At 36.7% G+C, this 26,016-nt stretch overlaps 1 protein-coding gene across 4 annotated transcripts in view; it reads right to left on the bottom strand.

The window, feature by feature from the left end:
- Positions 1-26,016, bottom strand: part of WAPL (WAPL cohesin release factor) — a 76,088-nt gene that overhangs the window by 11,535 nt on the left and 38,537 nt on the right. For 3 of the 4 annotated variants that reach the window (XM_030031009.2, XM_030031004.2, XM_030031008.2), the window contains exons 5-10: positions 16,834-16,929; positions 13,755-13,907; positions 13,370-13,506; positions 11,307-11,418; positions 5,743-5,970; positions 724-835 (exon numbers count right to left, since the gene is read on the bottom strand). In XM_030031009.2, the coding sequence (XP_029886869.1) occupies positions 724-835; positions 5,743-5,970; positions 11,307-11,418; positions 13,370-13,506; positions 13,755-13,907; positions 16,834-16,929 (838 nt within the window). The remainder of the gene's footprint in view (positions 1-723; positions 836-5,742; positions 5,971-11,306; positions 11,419-13,369; positions 13,507-13,754; positions 13,908-16,833; positions 16,930-26,016) is intronic. The other variant, XM_030031011.2, reaches the window with a different exon arrangement.

Genomic DNA, 26,016 nt, shown 5'->3' with positions numbered 1-26,016 from the left:
TGACAATGAAGAGATTGTACAGCACATGACTACATTCCTTAATTGTAGTGCACTGCTTTGTAGAAGAGAAAAAAGATACAGCATGCACTCTCTCCCCACACTTCACAAGTCTGAAACCATGTGCAAGTTGAACGCTTTCATTTCTTCAATCCTTCCTTTGTCCACCCCTCTGCTTACTTAAGACCAAGCTTTATTCAGCTCAAGAATTCATTTTAGAAATGTTCCTTTTTCTATCTGTGAGATGCTGATCCAAAAAACGTAACCGAGACATATCTTTAAAAAAATACGGAAACAAAATCCCCACCATTTCTTCTTGAAGGGCTGACTTCCTCTGGGATATTTAGTCAAAAAATACCAGTCATGAAAATAATTCTAAAAGACTCTAAAGGAGATCTTACTCTAAAATAAGTGTGCTGTAGAGAGATATGTAACACAGTAATCTGTATTCTGTCTAAACTCAAGCCATTTTTAATCTCTCACACATTATATGCAACATTATACACATTCTGTTTAGCCTTAAAACTACTTTCAATCCCACATGCAGCAGATTAAAGTCACTAGTATTTCCCAGTGACTTGATATCAAATTGTGTACTTTATTTTTAACATTGCTGAGAAAAATACGTCTCTATTTTTAAACACAGAAAATGAATATTAAGAAAAGCAAACATCTTAGCAAGATTCACTAATTTTTCACACTGTCAAAGCAGAATCTCCAATATACCTTTATCTACAATATGATCAAGACCACCTAAAAGTCGCAGTTCTTCTTTAAACCAGTCCCCAGCTCGTTTTGAGGTGAGAGACAGTAATGTCTCCATTGCCAAATGCCCGGTCTGAAAGAGTTAGGTTCCAGAATTAATGAAATCATCATATATAGCTGTAGCCAATATATCAAATCATACAAATACATGTCATATAAAAACCATAAAAACAAAGCTATAGGTTACAAGTAGAAGAGCCACCAGAGGGAGCAAGAACAGATTGAAAAATACGGGTATCTTAAAAAAATTACTTGGTACTGATAAAAAGGTACTTTGCATTTTCAACTTTCTCTTGATTTTATTAATAGATTAGAAAAATCTAAGCACCCTCCTTTCATCTGTTTCTCTCGTTATCAAAAGAAACAAGCGGAGGAAGGAAATGGACAAATCAGCCAGGCAGGAAAAAGATGAAGAAAAGCCACAGTGAACACTGCTTCTCTGTTTCCCAGATACATTGGCTCTGCTGCTTGTAGCATACATTTGACTCTAACATAGGTATTTTGTGGTTTTCATTTTAAACTCATAGAAGATAGCAATTAAATTAAAACACTGTAGGAAATCTTACTATATTTAGTGATTTTTTTTTTTAAAGAGGAATACATATCAAAATTCAACAACAGCAAAGATAAGTTTAGTCCCTGCAAATGGAAGTTGAAGAGATTTTAGGCGATTATCTCAGTTAATCCCCTGCATGTTTTTAACTAAAACTAACACCATTTATAAAATTAAGACTATTACTTGTTTTTCCAAAGGTCTCTAATAAAAGGCAAACGATAATAATAAAACATATACATACATATAAATTACACCTACACAAAAGTAATCAGTATAGACTTCCATAACACCTGGAACACACACAGGCAAATCTGGACTACTGTAAGCTTAATAATTTCATATATGGTACATAAATACAACAATGAAAGGTCAGAGGAAAAGCTGTAAGATCTCATTAAAGCCAACTGAATTCAACCTCTCTCAAGTTAACTTCCCTCCCTGACACATTTGATTTGTAATGCTGTGAGGAGGGCTGTGCCTATTCCAAGCTGTGCAGCACGTTCCAGAATACGGGTTCAAACCTCAGCACCTCCTGGGAATAACGATACTCACCAGGCTTGAGCAAACACCCCGTTGTCTTGGAAAACCAATTTATAAATTGTATGAGCCCCCCCAACATCTTCAGCTGCTTTCCTTGTTTTCAAAAATACTGATTTCCAAGGATGAAAAGAAAGTTGAAGATTAGTCTTTATAAAGAAGTTACTACCCAAAGTTAGTTATTTCCGTTTTTTAGGATCTAGCTCTGCAGCACACCATCACTGATGAGCATACAGTTAGAAACAGCATTTCTCCAACGTAAATGGCAGTGTCCTTGGGTCATGAAAGTGGTGTGGGGCATAAGGGACCACAGGCAGCAGCAAATCTACAATAGGTCATTCCTCCCTGCATCAGCAGCATCTCAACTCCCCATCACAAAGGCAACAAAGACAAAGCTGCAATTACTCCTGCAACTGTTTCACCACCCAGGGAAACTGCTAACTACTTTTAATTGCCAACAGCCCCTCATCAAGTCTTCTCACAGGAGGGAAACTTGGTTACAGTGTTCTCATCTCATCACTGGAAGATACAAGGTCCAAAACCTCACTCTTTTAAAAACTGTAAGTTAAAAACATAATGCTAAAGGAGGTGAGGATATTTTAAGCAATGGATGGAGAACTTCCCTTCTGAAGCCAACCAAATGAGAAAGTATTTTGAGGGAGGAGGGGAGAGAACCTGAAGACAACAGTTTGACAGATCCCTAGCTCTCTGAAGCCTTCCCATCCTCTTCAGATGATTCCTTTCACTTTTATAGATTGAGTTTGAAAATACTGTAACATGGATATCTGAAATCATGCATAACCAAAACCAGATGGATAGAAGTTGATTAAAAACTCTCCTTAGAGATCTTCACAGCTACAGAAGATTAAGTTAACTTCCTAAATACCTATCACCATGAAAGCTCAAAGGCCGCACAATATTTAAAGTATGGACCTTAGTTTTCTGCCAAAGGGCAATAAGACTTCAAAAAACTCCAGGAGAATATAATTTGATATTTACATTACTGGGCATAGGAACACAATTCTCAATTTTTATTTATTTAAATTTTTTTTTTTAATAAAATGAATCAAACCTTGTAAACCCTTTTGCTTTTGAGGAAAGTAAGTTCAAAACATGGTTCCCTTAAGCTTTCAGCCTTATGCTGAAAGTGAAAAACAGAATAACCTCTTTCACCAGCTGAAAAGAGAAGTCACTTTTGAAGGATTTTGTTATGATGCAAGAGAGGAGCTAGCTGCAAGTATCAGCTACAGAGGGCTATGCTGACTGACAAGCAAGTGCCATTTGCTAACATAAAGGCTAAGTTCTTCAGGTTTTATCTTCTTCTAAGCCAGCAAAAAAAACTTGGAACAAATTCAACCCACAGAGAACTCCTTTTCAGTTTCTGTGTTTACATTTTTAATGTTCACAGCAGTCTAGAAAACAGAACCTTTTGAATACCTGTTTGAGTAAGCAAAAATTAGTCTGATCTAACTTCTAGATAGTCACACAAACAACATTCTCTGTGGAAAGAGATAGGCAGTATTGATCATATTCGTTTGATCTGTGTAAGAATCAAAAAAAATGAATTTGTAACCAGTTAGGCACAAACTGGAGTTATCAAAACATCTGCTGCAATCCTTCTGTTTCTCAGTAGATGTGTCTGCATCTGAAAAAGCACAGATCTTTTCTTTACCCCCAGAAGATCTGCATTTTTGTTAGCATTTTTCTGCCTGTCATCTGGTACAAAAACAGAGATTACTTATATCTCACGACAGAGATCTATGTGAAAGCAACTTTATCTTCTACATACGGAGTTCATTATTGTCTCAAATTACCATTGCTACTATCATAAACTGAAAGAGAACCTCATCATCTCATTTGGCTTGCATATATTTTCTGAACACTATATAGTCTCTGCTTCTAGATGGTGCAGCTGGGAGGGAACCAGTTTCCATCTGTGAGGTACTACAGTGTTCAACACATTTACAACAACAGCTCAACATAATTTTAAGAAATAGAGATGCCTCAGGAAAAAAAAAAAAAAAAAAACAACCAAAAACCAGCTGAAACTGATGGCCCATGATAAATACTACTCTTTACTCATGTACTTATGGACAACTTCCTCACAAGACAGAGTCCCTTTTAACATACCCTCTCCCTTCAAAACCCATTCCTAAGAAAACACAAGAACAGAATTACAGTTCATAAAAAAAACATCAGGCTAGCTCAGATTATGAATATGAGAAAAGCTCAAATAGGAGACAGTGGTCTGTGTGGCTGAATGCTTTAGCAATGAGGAACCTGTACCAGCTGTTCCATGCTTAATAAAGGGAGCCGTCTTACATTTTATAGTGCAAAAGATATCCTGGCACTGACAGACTGTGGGCTACACGAGCTGCCTTTGGTGCCAAAACGGCACTGAAATAAGACACTGATTATTCCAATTCCTAGCTCATCAGCACCTAGAGAACAAATTTCCTTCTGTGTTGGTATCTTCAGATTGTATCATGTGAATTCAGAGAGTAAACTGAAAGCAGAGAAAATAATCTCAAATGCGTTCTTCGTTTGCAGATTTCAAAGGCCAGAAAATTAATACAAGCTCCCTACCTGCACGTTTCATAGGTTTGTAGGAAACAAGCCTAAAATTGAAACTCTGAAACAATTCTCCTTTGTCACCACAACTGATGACCAAGGTTAAGAATTATGTAAACAATATTATCTTCCTCCCCCAAAATTCAGCTCTTTCTACTGCTACCTAACGCTGAGTTTTCATACCAATTCAACTATCTGTTCCATAGCTAGAATTTGGGGAAAAAAACCCAAACCAAACCCTTCCTAAACCAACAAAAAAGTCACAAAAACTACAAAAGAAAATGCCAGCTCAACAAGGCAAATAATCTTCTAATCTAACCTAAAATGGAATACAATCTGAACTGCAGATTACTGGCAGGAGTTGAAACATTACTTGCAGAGACAAAGCTCTAAAAAGCTCACTTTATAAACAATAAATCAGAAGCTTCTCCTGTTGAGTATAAGTATTACATGAAAAATGGCAAAACCTAATAAGAATTTTTAAAACATTAAAAGAATGTATTACAGTATGTTAAAAAATTAAGATCATACTAACATCTGTTATACTGAAACATGATGAAAGCAAAAGGACATTACTAATTTTTGCCATCTATGACCACTCATCTAGTTAATCTGCCAACAATTCTTTAAATATACTCTTTTAAAAAGACTTGCAACTTACCCTTTACTTTTCAAGCTAGCTTGATGGCCAAATTTATTTTTAAACAAAACCAGTTTACTCTGTTGCTGCTGAAGATACATTCATAAAAAACACAAGTATGTTCGAGAAAGGAAGGAAAAAATTTCATCAACATTTATGGTAATCAACAGATCTGCCACCACACTTTGGGCAGAGAGAAATCACTTTCTGTAGGACAGATTTTTATTCTTTTTTTAATGGGAGAACCTGCACCACATTTTCAATTTAACACACAATACTCTTATTCCCACGTAAGAACCCCTATTTTTTGTGAATGTATATATAAAATTTAGGCAAAGAAACAGTCAAATAATCTAAACATGGTCTTTAAACACATCGTTATTTGAAGTGTTACTTGTTTTTCATTGCTACCTTTAACTAGCTGCCCTTAGCAGGAGCGAATGGTCAATCAGATGGCCAAAGAACATCATAACTATCTTACTAACAGCCTTTTAGAACAGAAATTTCAAATTTAAAGAAGAAAATACTTGCAGTGCAGTCATATATACACAGAAGGTAGACAAAATGTCATGATTCCTTAGTTGGGAGATACGAGATTAAGGATGATGCTTTTAAGTTCCATTTTACTAAGCATTCCACTACCGCCAAGGCTTTAAAATAAAAGCATGATACCCACCGTGATGTTTTCGAGATCCAGATGTTTGTTGTGAACAGTTTCACACAGTCTCCGAATTTTTTCCTTAATTTTATTCATGTCTTTTTCATTCAGCAGCTTGGCAGAAGAAGCATCTTGTTCCAATTCCAAAAGCCTTATCATCAGATCTAGACTAGCTCTGTCTAAATCCATGTTCAAACGATCTCTACTCAGGATGTACATTAGAGCTGCTGTGCAAAGGGACAAATTCTTGGGTTGGGAGAGGAAAGAAAAAAAACCCGGATTTTAGTAATCATGTTAGGCAGACCTTTTACAATTTTTAATAAACAAGCTGAAGATTTGTGGAAGAAAAAGCCTGACAAGTCCCAGTCTATGCTAGCACTTGCATGAGTACTTACTGTTGTACATAGATTCCTTCTGGCAAGTTACTAATGCATTCTCCTAACCAATACAACTGAGACATAAATCACTTAACGCATTTACAAAACCCTAGTAGAAAAGCATGGTTTTCTACTTTTAAGGAACTCAGTGCTGGAGACTGAATAAGAAACAGTAACTCCAGTAACACAGTATTATAGAAGAGACAGATGGCAGGGGGACAAAGTGGAAACGCACAAGCTACATGGCAAGGTAGGTGAACATTCTGGTTCGATGGAATAAGCTGGTGACTGCACCAGAAAATACAGAGATCATGGGGACAGTGTTTGCATGCAAGGTCGGGAGCCAGGGGGGGTGGAGAGCCTGGTGACATACATTCCAATTCTGCCAAGCAGGTCTGTCAGTCAATAGCTTACCCAAAGCTTTCCAGCATAAATGCATTTGATTTCCAGGGGAATTCTGCTTTTTGGAAGTAGCCAAAGTACAAACCAGCTTCCCCGCGCCCCATCCCCATCAGTCCTTAACAAGTAAATGCTATTATCTTGACCATCCCTATCTTACACAGAACTGGTATATAAGGACCTCTTACTGACTAAAGAATACTTAATCCTTCTTCAAGAAGGAATTAAATTTCATCTTCATGAAGATGAATGAAAATCATTTGCTTTTCCAGAAAAGCAAAGGCAGAAGAAGGTGATTCACAGGAAGGGACAAATGACAGTGAAGAGATCAGAGCAAAGCTATCTGTCCCTAGTGCTTTTAAGTACAGCACTTGCACCAAGAGACTCATCTGTCCAGGTAAGCTCCAAGTTATGGTAAAGAGGAAAAATGTTCATGGAGAATCCAGTTGTTGTGCTGGGCACAATAATTTCAGAAACTTTTTATGATATCTGGGGGTGTGTGGGGTACATGTGTCTTAAGAGTTCAACTCTCAAGAGTCAACATGCTACATGCATCTATCCAATCTTTTCTGTATAAAGTAAATTAAAACCAGAGACAAACTAATTCTGGGATGTGAATGTTGTACAGCTCAACAGGAAAGAGCAAAATTTCTGCGTCATAACAGATTAACATCTTGTTTAGAGTTCAGCCAATCACCAAAGCAATCATTAGCTGCTTCTGTTTATTTTAGAAGCAAGTAATAATCATACCTGGTCACACTGAGCAGTATCAGCATTTCCAAAACAGGATTAGGCAGCTGACAGTCTATCAAAAGCTATGTTAAAACTCCTTCCTGTCTGAGTCAAGGAAACCCTCAGGTGAGTAAAGACTTTAATCTAACTACCAAAGATGCATTTGGAGTACTGAAGGAAGGAAGCAAGAGTTTCCAAAGCTGCATCTCCTTTCATGAATACAACCTTGAGACACAGTGTTGTTTAAAAAAAAAAAAAAAAAAAATCTTAGCTTTGACTATCACTACTCTAGCCTTGTCAGATGTAAGGCAGAAAGCAATCTACGTGGCTTGTCTACATAGACAGGGTATATACATTGTTTTCCTTTAATTTCTATTAACTTCCTCCTACAAACCTTGCAATTTTATAATTTTAATTATAGAAATCGTTTAACTCAGGATCTGCTTGCAACTGGTTTAAAATGTAAGAAGTTTCAGGTTCCCTGAAAAACTCTCTGTTCCTTCAGAATGGAAGTTATTAAAACAGGACATAGGAGCACATGCATTCCAGAGAAATCAAAGGTTACTCTGTTAACCGTTGTTCAGCCAATGTGGGACCTAATAAAGCAACATGTATGAAGAACTATTTTCTAGTGACCAGCATTATCTGGGTGAGCTTCCAGGTTAAAAAAGATTAAGCCCCCAAAGGAGTTTCTATCAACTAGAAACTATGCAGCAGTTAATAAAGGGAAACTGCTGAATTTATAACCTGGGCTGCCAATATTTAGGCATTTCAAAAAGTCAGAGACTGTTCTTAGATCACTACTCAGAAATGCTTTACAGATACTCCAAAGTCTGGTAAGGGCAATCACACTCATTTTGTAAGCCTCTGTACCAAGCCCTTGCCTGGCCCAGGCTCCCTTCTTTGCAATCCAACCAACTTCCTATTATGCAGAGAGTAATGGTTCTCCCTCCACGTAAGCTCTGTCAACACTTCCCTTCAGACCTTCCCCCCAGGTTTTAAGATACTTAAATGTGATCAGAATGGACCCAAGCAGGGGACTAAGATCTTATACAGAAGGTTTCAGGCTGTAGGAGGACTGCCAGAAAAGCAAAAAGCAGTGGAGTAGCTGTGTGTAACAAAAACTAGGTTCCCGCAACAGCGTATGTACAGAAGGCCATCAGGCCAATAAGCCTCCGAACGCTAACAACGTGCAACAGGAAAATAGTGATGTTGCAAAAGTAAAGACCTCAAATGTGAATGGTGCTTATATAATGTGGAACAAACCTGCTTCAGCTACAGACCAGTGATAAAGGTTTTCTAAAAGTCACTTTTCTTAGTTCCTATATGCAAGTTGGTTTAATCTTGAATAACAACTACATTTTGCTCTGATCTTCTGTGTTAAAAACAGTTATCCACATTGTCTGTAAGCTATCTCACACCCTACCATACACAGAATTCTGAGTTGAGAATGAGAGGAAAATTATTAGTACAACTAATTTTTGATCAATATCCTAAAAAACCAAACCAAACAACCAAAGAACCAAATCAAACCCTCAAAATCCCACCCTTATGGATTACAGTAGTGAAGCTGGTTTTTTGGATGGGCTGGGTTTTTTTTTTCCTGTTCTGTTCCTCATGATGCTTAAAACACATTCTGCTTCCAAACAAATGTGGAGAGGAGAAAAAAGTAAAATAAATAGAATTTGCTCTAGACAGAAATTGTATGGCATATCTAACTATGGAGTTGCACTCCATACTTCTACAAAATTCAGGAAAACATTCTAGTTGAACATACACTCCAGAAATGGCAGACCATTTACACCCACTCTCATCCTTGTCTTCCCTTGCTTGTTCTATTTATACTCCAGCTTGTGGGAACAGATGGTTATTTTCTAGGGTTCAGCACTACATTTAATGCTTCTTTTTTTTAAATTATTCACATGCTGAAGACATTACAAAACCACATTTCTATGCTTAACTGCTGATAGCTATAATGAAAATATAGTTTTTATTTTAAAAATTAATAATACCCCAAAACCTTTAGAGCACAGCTGAAGAGACAAAGTCAGTTAAAAACTGAAACTGTAGCTTAAAGACAAATCTACAAGAAAAATTCAGTGGAACAAGTAATTTTTATGTAAATATTTTGGGGCATACTCAGTAAGAAAACTGGTTACTTTGTTTTCCTTGCTGGTTAAAAAAATACCTCTGCAACTGCTATTTTATATTCGTATGGAAATGTAAAAGTCCCCTACTTTCTTCAGTCTATTCCATTTTATCAGTACAACGAATGCAGTATACACTCATCTTTGTTTCCATTAGTAATGTCATTGTGGCAGTTTTCCCATCTCCAAAATACTTTAAAGAAAATATCAACAAAATCATTGTATTTTTCCCGCCCCCGTCCTTATTCATCTTAAATGGATTTGAGCCATACAAGCAAAGCCTAGTGTGATTTATTATTCCTGAGTTACTTTGCACTGAAATTTAGTGGAGAAATTTCTACTCATTTTGAACAAGTTAAAATTTTAGTGAAATAATTAGTGAATGAAAGGGCAGTATACGAAGACAGTAAGCTTATACAGAGAAGGTCATTTTTGAAGCATATACTGTCAGTAGTTAGAGCATATAGGTAGTATTTATTAATAGTAGTTTGATAAAGCAGTAGTTTTATAACACTGTATAACCTGTACCAAGAATGCACTGTAACTATATTAAAACATATATATAACCTATATTAAACCTTTTTTTTCCCGACAAAAGGGAACATTTCATCAAATACACTGAAAATACTGAATATAATCAATGCTTTTTGTTACTGCAGGCTAATAATAGCATGCAATTTCCTTTTGAACTGTATGTGCTAGTTCTTTTGAAAATGAAGGAATAATGATAATGGTAACTGTTAAAAGACAGTAAAAAATACACCGACCAAGCTTGTACATTTTCCAAGGAACTGTAGCTGTCCTCTGCAGATCTCCTGCAACTCAGTGGTGGCAGCAGTCCTAAATAGCGTGACTATACTTTATATATTTCTAGTATCACTTGGCACTATTTTGACGGCTCACAAAGTACTGAATGCATTGAATCTGGTTCCTATGTTTTACAGTTAGCCACTGCTAATTTTTGAGGGAGGTGGAAAATAAGCTATTATTCTACATTAGTTACTTAAAGCTCTACAGCTTTCTCCCCCACCCACAGTAAGATGTCAAATACAATCTCTTAAATGTCTGTTTCTGTGGGTGCAGTTTCCTTCTGCATTGTATGTCGCTATTCCAGAGCTATTAAATAAAAGTAATAAGCCTGACTGGATATACGTATCTACTACCCACTTCAAGTAACATTTCCTACGTTCAGCTTTTGTAACAATACCTCAAGGGATACCCCAACAGAGGCACGGTTTCCAACTGCTGGAAAAATAGTATCACCTGCAAGAAGCATTTTCTATTACAGCTGAATTGAACTTGTAAAGTTGATAAGAAGGAAAATCCCAACTGCTTCAGTTTTTAACTGTCAGGTCATACTATCATAAGTAGTTAAAATTTACCTCTCCTAGATTTATCATAGAACGCTGCACATACTCAAGGCATCCTACAACTGCAATTACAGCACTGCTCAAGGAGACAAGCACAGGACATGAAAAATGCCCCACAACAGCTACAGAAAAGGTGGTAATTTACATACAAGCGAGTCTGGAGATGAGTACTGAGAGCCATCTTTAAGTACAAGGAGAAAGGACTCCTTTCAAATGTATTTTATTTGAAGGAAATTATAAATACAACAATTAAACTATTTTTAAAAGCTTAAGAGAAGATATAAAATAGCAATCCAAAGCACAGTCAGTTTTTTTTAAAAAGCTTAAATGCTTTTTTAAAAGACATTTCCAAACCCAGAAGCACATAAACAGTGGAAGGGGAATTTGTCATTGGAATGCAGGCGCTCTTATGTTTCATTTCGTTACAGATTTCTAAAATGGAGCACTGACCCCAGATGCACACTATACTGGATGCTTGACCTTGAGTTACACATACAAAAAGTTCATACAAAGTAGACAGATATCAAACATTAATGAAATACACAATGTTTCCATACCTGATGGTGTTGGGAATCATCCAGTGTTTTGAAAACCATGGCTACCATCCCATGTGCTCTCAGATGCATTCGGAAGCTGGGCATGGCGCACTTTGTCGCCAAGCTGATTACACTAGAGAAAATTAATTCTGGATTAGAATAACTAAAATGAACACAGTTCCAAAAATGGCAGACAAGCAAGTCTACACAATGTGATTGACCATATACCTCAGACCCTGACAAACTCTGTTGGGACGTTTCTTCTAAAATTTGTGTAAGGCAAGTTTGTAATTGGTGAACAGAACAGCATTTTATTCAACAGTTGCTTACCAGCACCAAACTATGTCTGTTTTATTTTAAGGTTGGCTAAAAACAGGCTTTAAAAGGGTACCCTGAACTTGCTTTTTTCAAACAAAAGTTGAAATAATTTCAAATAGTTAAATTGAAAGTAAAAAGTTCATGGCTTAAGCACAAAGCTCTGATTTAGCGGCACAGGAGAGCTTATTATGGATCAAGACATTATCAGAAATTATAAATGTGAGCTTCCATCGCGATCTAACAGTTATCTGACTGATTAGTCCTGCTTCTGCCTGACAATACTTTTACCGAAAACCAAACATTTTTAATATTTATTACTGCATTTACAGTTGATGGAAACACTATAGATTTCAGGAAAAATCTGACAAATATATTAGTCTAATCAGTGATCAGTGTAACAATTCTATTTTAAAAAAGGCAGCCTTCCCCTAGTTTTATCACCAAGCTGTCTGCCATTTCTAGCACAGTGCAACATATAGATTATTAAAAATATATTGCTTTTAAATGTGGAGTAATGTGGGAGTGATTCTGCAATCAAGTCTTCCATGACTACTGAGGAATCTTATTATAAAAGATTCATACAATATGGTGTTTAAAGAACAAGTGGTCTTTCTGTCTCCAATCACAACAGCACCAGTTAGAGCTTACCTACCAGTTTCTGATTCTTTTACGTCTATTCCTATCCTTACACATTGATTTCCTTTGGAAAAATACTTTTCTTTTAATTTGTTAACTGAAAGAAAAAATTTTTATGGTGTTTATACAAGTTATATTCCATGATACAAATTTGGAAAGTAAAAAAAGTCAGTTTAAGATCTTAGGAAGCTTGCCATACGAGCAAATTAAGTGTACTCAATATGAAAAACAATCCTAAACTGTCATTATGGTATTAATTTATTCTTATCATAATGCACATACAAACTGGATAATAGATTTCTTGTGTTTATACTCCAGCAACAATATTGATTGCTAGTTTTTGAGGAACATGAAGAACAAATTTTTAAAATAGCTCTCTTAAAAGTGTCACCTGTCTCTGTGGATTCAAGTTTTTCCTTCTCTACCATTTCAGTTTTGCTAAACAGAGGAAAATTTACAACTATAAAAAAAAAAGATTATTACATGGTTACAGAACGTGATTCTAATTACTTTTATGTCCAGGGAATGGACACCAATGTTAAGTCAAACTTTTTCAAAGCAAGACTACCGTTTTTGATACTAACTTTGCGATAATGTGTAACCTGAATATTAAGAGTGCAACAAGTAGTTCAAGACAACTTAGGAAAGCTTCCAATTAATATTGAGGCCACAATACTTCCAGTGGATGCTAGCTATGTTATTTCTCAACAGAAGATAAAGAACAGGTGGTTGGAGTACATCAATATTACATTAGTTCAAGATTACAGCTAGCAAGCTTTCCAGTCTTAGGGATTTTATTTTAGAATTGAATTTTGCATTAAAAACCAGAACAGATATTGCACACAAGATCACACTAAACAGAAAAGTTCTCAGAAAATATTTTTTAATTTATAGCAAGGAAAAGAAGTGTGTTGAAGATGTCTCTTACTGTACAACTTTAGTCTTCCTAGTCATGCTACTTCTGATTATTCACATTATATCATCTTGACAATTATTTTCTAATTTTATTCTTCACAGCAGAAGTGCCAGGTAACTACCCAAACAACACTTTAAAGCATGGTCACTTCACTGATCAATATTTAACATCTCTTTTAAATATAAGTTCAGTGTTTTATATTAAGATACCTTACCTAAGGCAACGTGTGTTTAGGGGCTGATTGCTCTTCAATCCGCTTAGCAAGTACTCAATATCATCTGTGAACTCTTGATTTTCACCAAATTCCACTACATCATTGAAGTGCTTTACATGCTGAACAACAGTGTATAACTGGAAGAGACAAATATTTTGACCTAGGTAAGTTGCTCTTGGGATTAATCGTAACCTTAACAAGTACAGTTTAAAATCTATTCAGTTTTGAGTGCAAGGAAACATTAAGAAGTTAATGAAGGCCATTCAACTATTTAGATAAAAATATTATCTTTAATAGGAAAGCCAAATTTCATTTTGACACTGTTCCTTCAGTACTTAGGATTACCAATAATTCTTTATCTTAAAAATTTGTTAAGAATACTTACTTCTTTGTCTTCTTTCCTACATTTCAATGCAGTTACTATCTCTTGATAGGGCTGAGTAGGTATTGTCACAGTTTTTATCACTTTGGGAGGTGGTGCAGGAGCCTTAAAAACTCCATCATCTTTATGAATTGCCTCCTTTGAAGATAGCCTTACCTATTAATAAGAAAGTGCTAAAATGGGCAGATGTTTTGAGCACGTAAACATACACTAAATACATCAGGAAACAGTACAGTTGTGCAATTGTCAAACTCACATTTTGGGACTATTTAGTCCTTGCCTTACACTACCAAGATATACCTAAGCTGTGTGATAATGTACCTACTCTTAAAAAAAATTAAAAAATTAAGATGTCAGAAGTTATATGCATTTTTAAATACAAAAACCAGCTCTAAGTAGTCAGGAAAGCTCCAGTGGAATTCTGAAACTAAAAGAGTCCTTTATACTGGTTCCTTAAGCTTTAGGGTAAGCAAACCAACTAAGTTCAGTGTTTAAAACAATTATTGTTGATACTTACAAGCATCTTACACCCTTACACTGGAGCTTCCAGGATTGACCAAGTTGGTTCCAATACTGAACCACCACTATGTACACTGGTCTGGATAGGAGCACAGCATCGAGCAATCTCAACATAGCCTGAACTGAAAAACTCTGTGCCTACTGTTCTCATCTCTAACTACTGGAGGCTACCGCACTACTGTACTCGGGGTAAAGCTATCGGAAAACCGACCTCTCCAACCTGATACTCCAAACTGTATTTTGCCTGTAGGTAGAAGACTACCAATATAAATTTTGTAGCGTGCATACAGAGAAATAAGAGAGGCGTGGTGCACGCCTCAAATAGGTAGAATATGCTCTTAGAAATTCATGGTATTCTCCGCACACTGGCCTTATTCACATTTGTCGTGTTAATATTTTAGGAACAACATGTTATAGCACGAAATACAGCAAAACCTATTCTGAACTTAGAACAGGTAGTAGAGAACTTGATGTTAGGTCTAGAATAACTACTGACAAGTTTCCAACCATCTCAGGCAAGTATTACAGGTTTCTCCTCAACCTACTCCTCTGTATTAGTTTGAGGCTACTATAAGCTTAAGTGTCAGCTTATCTTCAGATTACTTCTTTGGCACAAATTCAGACGTGAAGACAAATTACAGAAAACAAGGCATACAGGAAAAAGACCTCCAAATGCCAAATTCTAAGTGTACAAGTGCCAATGCCCATGGTCATTTACTCACCCTTAATCTCTAAGTAACATCACACACTTAGTTTCCTTACATAGAAAAATGAGAATTTTTTTAAAGTGTGACTGAAAAAGACAGAATTAATATGCAGGCATAGAGGATGCATTAACTGTTACTCACTCCACGAGATATTTTGAGAGAAAGCCTTCTTGTGCATTGTACACTGACAGTCAAAATTAAAATATAAGCCAAAACAACCTGCTATATTAAGAGTATTCTTTACATGCTGCCTCTACCACTGTGCAGCACTTCAGTATTTGCTCACTTAGGCTCCAGTGGCAAAATGCTAATAAACCACCCTGAAAAGCTTGTTTAGAGCAAGTACTGGAGGGTTCTGATCTTATCAGTCTGTGAACACAGGAGATCCACTGAAGTATCTCATCCAAGTCTTGGTTAATGGCTTCCCCTTCAAAGCAAATTCCAAGGGAGCTTGGAGAGGACATAAGAAAGAGTACTTGGCATAACCCATAATACTATGGGTTTCTCACCAGAAAGACAAATTTATCCAGATCTTCAGGTAACAAATTTCTACAGAAATTAAAGAGGCAGGATCATCTGCGCAGGAATTACCACTGAATATTTGGATCAAGGCTCATTTATCTTGTAAGTCTTAAATCTTAATCATACACATGTAAATCAAGGTTAAAAAAAGTGACTGAAGTAACTTCAGATGTACATCGTAACAGGAGGAGCAGTTACAAACAAATTCCCCTAACTGGTTTGTTCAGCCAAACCTCTGCCATATTCCTGAATTAACATTTTGATGGTTCCAGTTACAAAGTGGAAGTTTGACAGAAGACAAAATGGCAAACAGTAGTGGTAATGGTTGTTTTAAAATGAGTCATCTGCATTTTCCAGGCAGCGCAGTTAAGATCGAAGGAAGGCTGTTCAGAATACTGTGAGGATGCAACCAAAACCAACCACAAATCAAAGAGGAGCCAGTATCAGAACAACACAGACAGAGGTGGAATTAAAAAAAAAAAAAACAAAAAAAAAAACCAACCAAAAACCGAAACTGATGAGAACAACAAAAGCTGAAGACTTATCACTGCAAAAATATCTACTTTCTGATTTTCTCTTCTCAGGCAAGTACTGTTAAAGCAAGGCACCAAATGAAATGAAGTTTACTGACAATGTACAGTGCTCTCTTCGCATAATCAGTAACAACTTTTACACATATATAAGCCCAAGACCCTGGATTCTCAGGGTCTCAGAAGAGTTAAAAACAATTACCTTCAGCCTTGGAACAATCACTGATTTTTGAACAAATAAGTTACTTCAAGAACTGTTTTCGCCTCTTGTCTACTTTTTGTAGACATGCTTATATCCGATACGTTCATATTAGCATTTCTGGCTGTATACAGAAAATTTTGTTTCTTTCATAGTGTCTAAAGACCTAAGTCAGCAATTCATAATACTTTACTCCATTAGAGAGGAGAACAAAAAAAAAAGAAATATCTCTTTTTAAGTTTTTCCTTTTTAACCTGCAACTTGCTGATATCTATGGGTATTAGCAAGTTAATCCTAGGGGTTCTCAGAAGATGAAATGGAGTCCATCGGTAGAAAGCTTAACTTCAGCACATTAGGGAACATAACTTGGCTGAAGTACTTTTTGGCATCTGTATATTGAAATGATCTAGAAAATCCCGTTCTAGAATATTTCCACTGACAATTTATTTCCTATCAAATACCCAGTGGCTCACGTCACAAAGTGGACTTAATTCTGAATTACTGTGACATTACCAGATATCAAGAACTCATGTTTCAAAAAATATCAGTGAATCTTAAAAGGAGATTTACTAAACTTGAGAAAAAAAAACAAACAGTCTACTTACTGGGACACTGGGAGTTTTCAAAACCGGTGGTGCTGGCAGAGCCTCTGATTCTGGCTGGTTCCAGTGTCTAGCATTATATACAGCTTTTGTGGGAGACTACAAGATAAAAATAAAAGTTATTTTTTAAGCAAATCTACCAGTAGTCACTATATACTTCAAAAATTACTATAGCAATAATATAGCCAAACAAGTAAAATGAGATTAATTTTTCCCCCTTCTGTATTCCCAGCAACACAAGTTCTCAGTATCACATATATCTGAAAACCCAAAAGACTTTGAAGCACACGATGGTTTTAAAGACATACAGACCCATTCAAATTGCGAAAGACATGATGTGTACTTATTTCAAGAATTTTTCAGTTTTTCTACTTTTTAAATTTATTCAAAGACAAAGGGTGTGCAACCTTCCTATAGACAAAAACAGACAGCTATGGGAAAAAAAACAAACCATGCTAGCAAACACCATGCCAGTAGAAAATATGAGTAGTTTAGAATCAAAATGTACAATTGATATAGACTTTGATGCTTGGAGGAATATAAAACACTCAAATGAAATGCCTTAATCCATATTAATAAATTGAGAAGCTTTTTTTTCTTCCTGCTCAAAAACATGTCAAGGTATATCAAAATGCATCAAAATTTACTGTCCTCAAATTTGGGGGAAATGCAATATAATTCTTAGAGGAAGCAAAGACAGAATTATATTTCTAGTATCTGAGTTTACCAATCTAATTGCATAATAGTATTCCAGACTAATATACCATTACAGTTTTCACAATTTCTCAACATGCCATATATTATCTAAACTGTGTAATTACATACCTCCTCACACACACTTATATAGCATTTTAAACATGGAAAAATATATTTATGAAAAGTTGGGCATTAAAAATAATTTTCTGTCAAGATATAATGTATCTTTAAAACAGATACTGGCTCAAGTACAGCCCACAAAGGGGCTACGTATAGCAAACCTAGCAGTACCAGCTATGGATTGAATACCATTCTATTAAGTGTAACAACGTTTTGGCATGTCAAAAGCTAGAAAGTAGATTTTATAAGTCAAGAGTTTCTGTGTTATTGTTAAACTCTACTGTACTGCATCCTTCCATTCTTTACAAGAAGAGAAAGCCTGACTAACAAAACTTCAAAGAATATTAGCAGAATGAAAATCCCAGCTATGAGTTTTCAGAGCCCAAAAGACCTGTCAAGCACTAAATCATTTTAGTTTTCAGACAAGAGAAAAGCCTCTTTCCCTCCTACAGTGAGCTTTGAAGTGGTCATAAGAAACTTAACTTAGTTGGATTTTTTTAGTTATTTTTTTAAAGCAGTGTTCATGTGCCATTCAGCAACAAGTATACAATGGCCATTGTCTTAACAGTTTTATCTATTTTCCAAGGAAGCTCTTTTAAACAATACATTTTCAGGTGATGGATATACAAAGTCCTTCAACAGACACATAGAGCCATGTGTAGGAATACCAAAATAAGGGTTTTGATAATTTCAATTTTTAACTTTCCCAATTAACAGAAGCACTAACTTGCCCAATTTCCTGACAATCTCACCAAGCTCAAAAAGTTAAACGGAAAAACCAGTTTTAAGTTCATGCTGCTACAGTTACAAGAGGATATCTCTGTCCACAGATAGGCAGATGGTGTCATATAGATCCTTATTTGAAAAAAAGTTAACTGCTGACAAAATGGTTAAAGAGTTAACTCTCTTTTCTCCTATACATTTCTGAGTAGCAAATTCTTACCCCAAATCTGACTCAGGGTTTGCCATGAACAAATGAAAGACAACTTAGTAACAAAGATGCTTTTTTAATCATGAAAGAATGTTTCACAAATGTCTGTAATGAAAAAGAATGACTGAGTATTTTCTAGATACTTACTTTTTTTCTTGAATTACTCACAACTGTTCCACAAATTATCTCAGTGCATACTTAAGATTGGGAAGAGAGGGTGTAAGTTTCCGGGTGCCACAAACTGGTATACAGGGTAATTCAAGGAAATAACACACTCTTTCAAGTAACCAGCATGAAAGTACAGCATACATTTAATATCAGTTTCAGCTAATGCGCAATTCTTCTTAACCTTGCAGGGAAGCTTAACTACTACAATTCTGACAGCAGTGTACTGCATTACAGCTGCCAGAAGTCCTATTAACATCAGATATTCTTTATTAATAGTCCCAAATCTCAGTTATAGTCTCAAATGGTATTCTATCCCTGCTTAAAGGATACTAGCATATTAATATTCCCAAATTTCCTGCCTAGGAGCTACACGCTGCACAGCAGCTTTTCAGGTCTCTGCAACAGCAGTGCCAGACTCAGCGCACCCAGCAAAGAGATGCTGCAGAGAGATGCAACCCACACAACAGGATCCTAGATTTATGCCATTCTCTGCTCGATCCAGACAACAACAGGGGCACAGACCAAGGCAGGTTCTGCTGCTGCTGCAGGACCCCCCTTTTCACCAAGTTCACGGGAAGAGCACGCCATACTCGCCGCCCTGGTACACAAAGCCTCTTGCCTGTGCCCCACCTGCGCGTTCCTTTTTCTTCAGGCCTTGTGCTCCGTGAGGAACCAAACACAGCCCCTGTCAGGCGCAAGGAGCGCAGAGCCACGCTGGCATTCAAGCTTGTCTTACTCAGTGAAGCCGCAGCTGGGACTGGCCCTTGCTGACCATGCAACAGGAGCATCTGCAGTCTTGGCTTTTCAGAATTTAGCACCTCTGTTGCATACACATGCATACAGTAAGGAAGCACAGATGACAGAGATCAAGTTCAGTGCTTCGATATGGAGTAAGAACAAAGTATACAAACAGCTGTGCCAGCACAATCAAAAGGTCCATACAGCATTAGTGTTTTCTTCAGCAGAGAGCAACAGCTGATGTGTAGGAAAGAGTTCAACAGGGCAAACAGATATAGACAATCCATTCTAAATACTCTGGGCTCAGAGGCTTCCCGAGTCAAAGATGGCATCCTTTTTATTTAACAGTCAAAAAATGGGCTTTTCTTCCCTGATTTTCCTTAATCCCTTACTAAATCAAAAGCTAGGGCATCCGAAAGTGTTTTGTGACAAGGCACTTTGCAGCTTGCTTAGGCACTACCAATGCAATATAGAAGTAAGCTGCATTTTATGTAAGATAAAGTAATGCCACCAATAAATGCCTGTTCTGAGAAATGAGGACATCTTCATTTAATAGCTTTAATAGCTCTCTTGTAACAGAAACTAAACCGTAACTGAAAATGGTAATTATTTAAAACCTCAAATACCTATGGAAGGTTAGTTTTAGCCACTATCCTTTGTAATATCGTCCACTTTTATATCAAAGTAATTTCGCCTGTAATTCCATGCCTTCCCAGTAATATTTCATTAGACAGTAGACGCTGCTCCCCAGCATCCCTGCCGTCTGGTCCAGTATCCTGCCTCACACTGCTTGTACACAGCCCAACCACCAAACACACCTGCAAAAATCCAACACTGCTTTCCAGAGAAATAGGTTCTAATCAGTTATAAACACATTATGCAGAAACTTCAGAGCCTCTCTTGCAACTCACACAGACACGGACATGGCAAATAAATCCCTCCTTTACAACCACCTCTTAAAGCAACCTTCCCATTTTCCCTTGCATCACAAAATGAAGATTTATTTCCAAAACAATTGCAAAGAAACCACACCAATACTGATCAATCAGTAAGCATCACGTAGACTTGCTTTAAATTACTGTGTGACAGAACTGAAGCCAGGAAAAGTATCAAAGATCAAATGAATGCTAGTGAACAAAGACTTTTCAGAAGGGCTTGATCACAAAAGCAAAGGGGTTTGGTTGGTTGGTTTTGGTGGGGTTTTTTTTAAGGCAATTCAAATGCTTGTGATAACAAGCTTCCCTGAAGAAGCAACACTGATATTTAAGCAGCAGTAATTTAAGAAACTGACTTACTTTCTCTTAAAGACAAGACAACCTTGCAATTATTCAAATAACACAGACTTTTAAGAATTCTTCCTCTCCAGATCAACTTAGAATAGATGCAAGCGGAAGTACATCACTCCTTTGAATTCTGTGTTCTTAAGGCAAATAAGTTCTGCAATATTAATCAGCTGTAAGAGCTTCTGCTGAATAGCAGAAGAGTTTCCTTTTTTCATATGTATAGAACTGACAGCTGTTTACACATAGACAGATGTCTGAAAGAGTGCAAATATTCCAGTGAGGGTATAAAGCGTATTGTACTGTGGGACTCTGCATGTGGTTCTGTGGGGTGAACCAAGATGCAAAACCAGAATTAGTGCCAGGGATTTTACAAAATGCACAGGGCTGTCAGTTTTATAAGATCCTCTCCAAATAGCATAAACTATGGGTCATGCTTAACCTCCCAGCCCTGAAAGCCTCAAAGCTGAAATTTTCAAGAGTTGGCACTCTGCACATACTGATGCAGCACTGCCTGCCATTCACAGATATAAGAATAGGAAAAAATAAGAGCCAGGAACATGAGTCATGCTGAAAATACTAGCAAAACAAGAAAGGCAGCAGCTATTTGCAGGCAAGAACGTTTTCCAGGGTAGAAGACAATGACAAAAGAAAACCCCCAAAACAATTTTAACTGATATCCTGATAAATGCATTATTTATATCTGAAGGGCATTCAGTAAAACTGCATGCCAGATGCTTGTCAAAACCACAAGTAGTTAAAAAAACCCCAATAAACCAAAATATATGATTATTTACCACTCGGTATTCATAATCATTAAGAGTACTACTCTGTCCTGCATGTCTCACTTTGAACAGGAAAAAAATAAAAAGTATGTTATGCAGCACAGAACTATTAATAATGGACTGTTTCTTTTGAGAAGGGAAAGGAATGAACATCCATTCAGAGCAAAGAAAAAGAAATCATGCTTCAAAATGGTTAGATGGAATATCTATTCAACACAGGCTGAGCAATGTGTATATAACACACAAAAAAAAAGTCAATATGAATGCCAGATAACAGTTTCCAACAGCAGTTAAAAACCAGAAGCAAACCAGGAGCAAGTAATTTATTCAGTGTTCAAAATGTGAACCAAATCCCCACTATTTGGATCACAGTAGCAGATTAGTGCCAATAAATCACCTCTGGGTGCCATGGACCACTTAATCGTGAGCTGCTATACCATTTAATGCAGTACACAAAAAGCATTATGCATGCACATAGCTATACAGCTACAAGCTGTTAGTCAGACAAGGTTGAAGAGTATCAGCAGCAGACAACACAATGAGCAGGGGGAAGAAGTGTCACAGAAGTCTGATGCAAGAAAAGCTTCAGAAGAACTGCAAAATGTTTTTTCTTCCTCAAAGCTCAAAAGGAGGCCTACAGGGCAGAACAAGACAATGGGTCAAACATCCAAATGAAACATGAAAATTTAACTTGAAGAAACAGAACAGTTTGATAAACGTGAGATTCATTCTTGAACAGAAATAGCTAATGGTGTTCTGTATGCTGCTTACATTGAGTGTTCTCAAAACTGGTCAGCTCAGAAGCAGAGCTCATATGGTTATGTCTACTAATTTGGCCTGAAACCTATGTTAAATCTAATTAAAAGGAACAGGGTACAATAGTTTAGACATACCACCACTATACTAGAAACATACCACTTCAATCAAGAGAAGGGAAAAACCTGCATCTGCCTGCAAGTAACTGTACTGGCACAAACACATCCTTGTAAAAATTGTTAGACAAAATTCCTGCCTTCTTTGCTGCTACATAAAGGCAGAGACAGACAAACGTACAGACACATGGACACACACACATCCCCTCGCACGCCCCTGTTAATCCTAATCTACTCAAAGTTGATCAGTCTACTAACAGGAAAGCCTTACAAAATTGCAACAGCAATGAAATTCCAGAGGTCATATGGTTGGGGTGCGGGTGTGTGCGTGCACACCCACATAAGCGTTTCCATTTGGATCAGTAAAACATTTTTCAAATAAATCTCCCAGCCGTCCTCAGTTACGACACTGTGGTTTGCATCACTGAGTATGCTTACTTGATTCCTTTCCGATGAAACCAAACCTGAAGATGCTTTTCCAGAGAGCACCTACCTCACGCCAGCTGTTACTGGGCATTCCCTAAAGCAGATCAGAATAAAGCTAATTCAAAGTAAAAACTTCTAGATGTGTATAATGGGGGACACTGGGTCCTCAACACCAACTGTTTCACTCTCAAGATGTGCTCGTGTCGCATCGCACTATTATCTAATGTACATAAAATCACAGACAGAGCTAAGTGAACCAACCATGCTCATACAGTACATGGGAGCTGTGAAGACAATTTTGCATATTCATCTGCATATAAATTAAGCTCCCACTGGCAAATGAAACTAGTATATTTTAATCTCTGAGTGTTTTTCCCATTTTAGAACTTTCTACAGGACTGAGGCCTTGTGCAATGTAACATTTATCCTACACAGTTATCCTGCATTGCCTAATAACTAAAACACTGAGTTAATTACTGGGAACTATGCAACTGATGGGGGGGGGGATGGTGGGAAATGCAAAGATGCAAGAGAGAATCTGGTTTCAAAAAAATGTTTTAATGCATCTTTGCTTCTTGCCTAAGAGTTAATACCAGTAGGAACTAGAAATATAAACCACAAAGTTCCCACTGTGACATTAAACATTTTCCATTCAACTTGATTTCTCTACTTCCTGAAAAGTCTAAGTACACACAAGGGGAGAAGGATTTCCGTGCTTATTTTTCATTTGTTCCTCTTGCCTCTGTGAGGACTTAGCCTATTGCCTCCGTGTTGCCCTTTGCATCCCTACCTTTCTCAGAACAAAGCTATGTCTCAACTGATAACATCTTCCCTGACACTGCGTAGGAGAAGTGCACTTCCAATAACATTGCTACCACAGTTCCACCTAACAGTTGCATATGGAGGACAGGCGAGGAAGCAGTTTTGCCAGGTGGAAGGATCTCAGCTCGGCATCTACTAGAACACACCCTTCTTCACCACGGTTTAATATGAAGGAGTGGGAAGAAAATAATTTTGATCAGCATCAAATTATTATCTTGAAGTTAACAGACCAACTCTTGGCATTTGCTTTCGCTCTGAGATAGCTTCAAGGTGTTATGCCCCAACTCAATTCAGTAAAATTACAGTAGCTACTTCACTCTTCAAATTAGGTGACTAATCTGAAAACCTGTCAGTCCTGATTAGTATCCTGTTTACTAACTTAAAAATTAAGAATTGGTTTTGGTCTATTTACATTAGTAATAGAAGCAAAAAAAAAAAAAAAAAGCCCAAATGGTAAGCACTAGGAAGCCAGTATTAAATAAATACGCTTACCAAAGAATCTGGTTTTGCAAAGGTTAAGTGAAGTAACTGCATCGATATAAAGCTTTGGTTTTTAACAAATCAACTATTTAAGAAACAGATTTATTCTTACCTTTTACCATCTTTTATATTTTTTTAAAGTTCATTTTTATTCCAGCAATATAAAAGTTGCTTAAAATACACATGCTTTTTATAATTGGTTAGCACTTAAAACAGCTCGTATCTTCTGCATCATTCCAACAAATAGTTTTTGGACAAAAAAAACACAAAAAACACTTCAGTTCAGGACTGGGCAGACCATCTGCCAAAAGCGTCAACCAGTAAATGAAAGGAATGTACTGCAGAAGCAGCAGCGTGCTGTCACAGGTTGTCAGATCTGACCACCACTGTTTGTCAAACTGCTGATGAAACAGACTGCTGGCTGAGCACTAAACTGATACGAGCCAGAGAGTTCACTGAGTATTTTGGTTGTCAAAATTCAGCTTGACTCCTCAACAGAGTCAAAATAGCAAATGTCAACTAATAATCTTTCCTGTAAAAAAAAAGTGATTAAAAAAATTGCAATTTTGACAGCCTTAATTAGGTGCAAATAGCAGCTCAATGTGTGTAATATCAGCAGTTTAATATCACTGAAAAAATGCTTTATTATAACTGTTCACCCTTTTGGTAGGACACTCTTTGCCTAAAGATTATGCAAGAAAAGGACAAGCAGTTCTTTTTAAAATTAGTTCTGACCACTCTACTCTGATCCTACCATTAAATGTATGGAAAGGGCTATGACTGGTACAGCAAAACTTTACAATTATGCTTCCACTGCTGCTTTTTCAAGACTATTTACTTAAAATAAGCTATGGAAAAATAATTAACCAAAACCACCTGAAGTTGTGCACTTAAAGATTCATCTTCACAAACATTCAATCTATATAAATAAATAAATAAATAAACTTTAAAAATTTAATTTGGGAAAATGCAGATTCTTTTGCAGGCCAGCAAAAATAAATGTTACTTGCAGGATAAACATCTACTGTAAAGTATAATACAAGCTAAGTGGAAAACTACAGATCACAGCGCAGCCTAGTTTCTTTCCCCTCCCACGCACATGTCACTGTCATATTAGCCGTTAAGTTAGTCAAACCAAGAACCATGCATGGTTTCGTACTTCTTCAATTTCAAAACACTTTCAGATCAGGTAGAAGTATTTCATCTTGGACTTCAAATAAACTTAGACACAGCATTTGTTTCAAGCTGATATTTACAGCTTCTTCCAGTCAGCATGAAGCACCAGTGGAAAAAGCTCACACCAACCTGTAAAAGCTCTCACAGGTTATACCCTTAAACTTGTATTACAGCAAATCCTATTACGAACAGGATCACACATAAGCTTTATTTTCAAGGATTGACACTTTCTCACAGTGCCTAAAAATTTATAACAGGAATATGGCAACTCAGTGAAAACAATCTAGTCATGGAAAAAAAACCTGCCTACAGGACATGAAAGATGCAATTAAATAATGAACTATGGACTAGTTGCAGATCAAACGGAAGCGACACAGAAGGAAAAAAAAAAAAATTGTTTTTTGCTGGTTCAGCACTTGATAACTGGAAATTAGTGCTCTTCATACAGTAGTGATTTAACACATCCTTCCAATTGATCTGTCCAAAACAACACACTTTTAAATCTTGCACACGTTTCTGTACCTTACTGGGCACAAAACACAGCAGTTATTTGTAAAACTGGAATAAAACATGAAAAGCAATAAATAGTTACAGGCTTATGACTGGATCAAGTTTTTATCTTGGATACAGAGTTCAGAAGCAGTCTGTTGACTAAGCCATGTCTGAATTCAGCAATGATTTCATTCACGTAT

This window comes from Aquila chrysaetos, chromosome 11 (assembly GCF_900496995.4).
Source record: "Aquila chrysaetos chrysaetos chromosome 11, bAquChr1.4, whole genome shotgun sequence".
In the NCBI taxonomy this organism is placed as follows: Eukaryota; Metazoa; Chordata; class Aves; order Accipitriformes; family Accipitridae; genus Aquila; species Aquila chrysaetos.
The sequence above is the reverse complement of the archived record's forward strand: the minus strand, read 5'-3'. Positions and strand labels throughout refer to the sequence as shown.